The sequence below is a fragment of the Lathyrus oleraceus genome, chromosome 6 (assembly GCF_024323335.1).
Source record: "Lathyrus oleraceus cultivar Zhongwan6 chromosome 6, CAAS_Psat_ZW6_1.0, whole genome shotgun sequence".
In the NCBI taxonomy this organism is placed as follows: Eukaryota; Viridiplantae; Streptophyta; class Magnoliopsida; order Fabales; family Fabaceae; genus Lathyrus; species Lathyrus oleraceus.
The window spans coordinates 491,985,319-491,989,826 of record NC_066584.1 but is presented as its reverse complement, the minus strand read 5'-3'; the positions used below and the strand labels follow the sequence as shown (position 1 = coordinate 491,989,826).

At 37.0% G+C, this 4,508-nt stretch overlaps 1 protein-coding gene across 1 annotated transcript; it reads left to right on the top strand.

The window, feature by feature from the left end:
- Positions 1–3,095: 3,095 nt before the first annotated feature.
- On the top strand, positions 3,096–4,246 carry LOC127096403 (protein NSP-INTERACTING KINASE 1). The gene is made up of 2 exons (XM_051034975.1): positions 3,096–3,877; positions 3,948–4,246. Exons 1-2 carry the CDS (start codon positions 3,115–3,117, stop codon positions 4,244–4,246), a joined length of 1,062 nt encoding a protein of 353 aa, XP_050890932.1. The 5' UTR covers positions 3,096–3,114.
- The last annotated feature ends 262 nt before the right edge of the window (positions 4,247–4,508 follow it).

The window sequence follows — 4,508 nt, the reverse complement described above, 5'->3', positions numbered from 1 at the left end:
GCAGCAGTCCACGTTTCAATTACAAAGCCATAACAGAAAATTGAAGAGAACATAATAACAAAAAAAAACATCTACCCTTAGAAAAATCCTAATGGAAATTTCAAGAGGAGAAGGTTTTCTATGTTTTGTGACGTTGTTCTTGTTTTTGTGTTCTACTAATGCTTTGCTTTCTCCTAAAGGAATTAACTTTGAAGTTCAAGCTTTGATGAGTATAAAAGCTTCATTAATGGATCCTCATGGAATTCTAGAGAATTGGGATGGTGATGCTGTTGATCCATGTAGTTGGAATATGGTTACTTGTTCTACTGAGAATCTTGTTATTAGTTTGGGAATTCCTAGTCAGAATTTATCTGGTACATTATCACCAAGTTAACAAATTTGGGTTTATCCATTCAAACACAAAATTGTAAATAACTTGTATATTCTTTTCTCATCCCCCCAATCATGTTTTCACAATTAATTTTCACAAATACCAACCTACCTTACAACATTAGTGAAAATGGCTCCCTTAGAGTACTAAGGATGTTTTGGGTGCTTAAAACCTTCCCATTGCATAACCAACCCCCTTACTGTAATACCCCAAAATTTACCCTTCATTTTTCGTGGAAGCATGGGATTATGTTTTACACTTCATTAGCATCATACTAGGTCATACTCATTGCATACTGCATTAGTGACTCGAAAATCAGGGTTTGATTGATCACTCCTTAACAGAAGGAGCCCACACAAAGCAAGATTGAGAATTGGACTTCATTCTCTAAGTATACAAGTCTCAAGGATCTCAGAGGGTTCCAGGTATCTTATTATTGTTCCTCAGTTCATCAGTGAAGGATTCAGAGCTATCAGAGTACTCATCTGGATTTAATTAGAAATTAGGGTTTCATGGCTACCTGCAACATGCATTGTTTGGTTGGAAGTAGAGGGGCTCATCCATTTCATGTTTGGAGAGGCATCTTGGCCTAGGAAGATTCACAATTATCTCAGAAAGATCCATTGGCAAACAGTGCAATCAGTTCCTGATCATTTTGCCCTGAAACTAGGGTTTGGTAAAAAATCAGTTTATTTCTGATTCTTTGGGTGAAACTCTTTTTCATGGCCCTCCATATGTCCACAAGGGTCTACATACAAAAAATAAGCTCTTTATTTGAGCCAGAGGTGCTTCAATTGATCATTAGAATCGGGGATCAGACAGTTTGGGAAAAGTCAATTGTGGGGCCAGAAAAGTAAACTCCTGACATTTTGAGAGTGGAATCTCTAAATCCATGCCTAGGGGATCCTACATGTGAAATTTGATCAAGGTTGGATCATGGATTCATCATTTAATCAGGAATTGGAAAAGTTACTTAATTTGGAAATGGTTGACTTTCCATTTAGGGCAAGTTTTCATTGTTGTTGCACTCACTTTAAGCCCATTTTCCATCAAGATAAAAGCTCCATTTGAGAATTTTTCCAACATGAAAGTTGTTCCTCTTGTTCCAAGCTTTCTAGAAATATAAACTTTGCTCCATTTGGATCAAAATTGAGAAAGTTATGCTTAGTCAAAGTGAGACATATTTTTAGGACACTTAGAAAAATTTCTAAGTCTCAAAATCTTCAAAGTTTGTCAAGACTTCTTGGCCAGTTTTCTTATACTTCAAGGCACCAATTGAAAATATTTCTTCACAACAATTATACCTTGCCATGTCCGCTTTCACCTCCTTTTGGAATCATATCATTTGGGTCCGTCGTTTGAGAAATACATTCACCTAAAGTGGGCACCATGACTTGATTCTCTAGGCAGATTTTAGGCCAAACTGGCCCAACCATTTTGCAGTTGGTGTGACACGATTTTGGGATCATTTTTCACCTTCTTCCATTCATCATTTCCACTTGTGATCAACATGAAAGATGAGATACTCCATGAGGTCTTTCTACTGTTTGCATTATTTCATCATTTGGTAACTTGATCATCAACATACATGGCCATAAAGTCACCACCTTGGAATGGATTTCTTGCTTGCCAAGTCATGCTGCAAACCAACCCACATTTTGTTATCACAATTTGGCCATGCATTGGACATTCATTCATTTAAGTTTGGTCCAAAATAACACAAATTTCACATGCCCTAATGTCATACCCCGATTTTGGTCCTGAATTTTTTATGTTTTTTTTTTTAGCATGTTTGGCCTAACCTTACTTTGGTTTTATATGAGGATTGGTCTTAGTCCAAAGTCATGGTGTTGTTCATGTGATTGTTACTACTCATATGGTCTTGGTCATCCAAACAACCAACCTTCTTGTGTCACAAGCCAATTGCCAATCATGCCATTTGATTCATGAATATCCCTTTCAAATCCTAATCTTATACCATCAGTTCATGGCCTTGTTAACACATACTACCAGTCAAGTCATGATCTTTTCAAAGTCAAGCATTCAAGTCATAAAATAAACCAATGGTAAAACCAAATTTCAAATCATTTTTCAAACCATTTCAATTCATTTCACATCATTCTAAACTATCACATTTGATTTTACATAAAAAAAGGTACAAGTCTTGACAATTTTGACCAATTGTTGACTTTGGTCAACAGTTGACTTTTTGGTCAACATTGACCAAAGTCACCCAAAATCCAAAAAACCTAAAATTTCACCATAACCATTTATTCAATGTCCATTTACAAAGAAACTACAAAGAAAATTGAATTTTGACTATTTTGTTGACTTTAGTTAACCTTCCCATTTTTGACCCTCTTAAACCTAATCTAATCCATTTTAGCCTTGATTCACCATCCAGGAGTCTTGTGTGATGAGTTTGACTTTGTATCTTCTTGGCCAAGTAACTTATCTTATGTTAACCTCATGTGCAACTTGTCTTGAATTGTCATTTTGGCTTGGCCAACCCTTGGTTCTACATTGCTAAGCAAGGTCCTGCAACTACTACAACCAAGCATTACAACCACACTAGATATTGCACTTGCATTGGCCAAGGATGTTTGAGTTTGGTCGTGACTGCACATGGATAACATCCTGTCATCAAATTTCTGCAGCAGTCCATGTTTCAATTACAAAGCCATAACAGAAAATTGAAGAGAACATAATAACAAAAAAAAACATCTACCCTTAGAAAAATCCTAATGGAAATTTCAAGAGGAGAAGGTTTTCTATGTTTTGTGACGTTGTTCTTGTTTTCGTGTTCTACTAATGCTTTGCTTTCTCCTAAAGGAATTAACTTTGAAGTTCAAGCTTTGATGAGTATAAAAGCTTCATTAATGGATCCTCATGGAATTCTAGAGAATTGGGATGGTGATGCTGTTGATCCATGTAGTTGGAATATGATTACTTGTTCTACTGAGAATCTTGTTATTAGTTTGGGAATTCCTAGTCAGAATTTATCTGGTACATTATCACCAAGTATTGGAAAGTTAACAAATCTTCAAACTATTATGTTACAGAATAACAACATAACTGGACCAATCAGTTCAGAGCTAGGAAAACTTTCCATGCTTCAAACACTTGATCTTTCTGATAACTTTTTCAATGGAAAGATTCCTACTTCTCTTGGTCATCTGAGAAAGTTTCAATACTTGAGGATTAATAATAACAGTTTTTCTGGTGAATGTCCCGAGTCGTTGGCGAACATGGCGCAACTTACTTTTTTTGATTTGTCATTCAACAATTTTAGTGGCAGTGTGCCTAGAATCTTGGCCAAATCATTCAATATTGTTGGAAACCCTCTGGTCTGTGCTACAGCAAAAGAAACAAACTGTCATGGGATGAAACTCATGCCTATGTCAATGAACTTAAACAATACTAACGCTCACAAAAGGGGTCATTGCGTTTGGTTTAAGTCTTGGATGCCTTTTCTTATTAGTCCTTGGTTTCGGATTTTTGGAGTTGGTTCTTGAAGGGTTGAAATGAAGAGAAGTCCAAATTGCTACTCACAACTTCAGCAACAAAAACATATTAGGAAAAGGCGGCTTCGGCATTGTCTACAAAGGAATTCTTTCGGACGGTACGCTTGTCGTTGTAAAGAGGCTTAAAGATGGAAATGCCTCCTTGGAAGAAGTTGTGATGGCCTTGAAATACGGAGGATATATCTTCAACAATCTCCACACTGAAATCAATACAAGGCACATTTATATGACAATCAAAATGGTTGAAAAGTACTCTGGTTTGCAGTTACAACCACACAAGGCTTTTGTGGGGGCTAATGATTTTGCTCATGAAAGTGGCATACCTCAGGATGGAATGCTTACATTGCACTAGTCGGCGGTAACATGGTTGTCTGGAAGGGTGCGCCAACTACTCCATTGATAATTACAAAGCTGATTGCTGAAGTTTTTGAGAGGAACAATTTACCCGGAGCAATCTTTACCGATGATGCCGATATCACATTGGTTGTGCGCTTTATTTTCTTTGTAGCCGTCGGTACTGTTGGTTAGCGTTGTACAACCTGCCATGACCCTGCCAGAAGAACAACAGTGACCATAACCTGCACTTCCACAAGTCAATCGCCCCACAATGAATA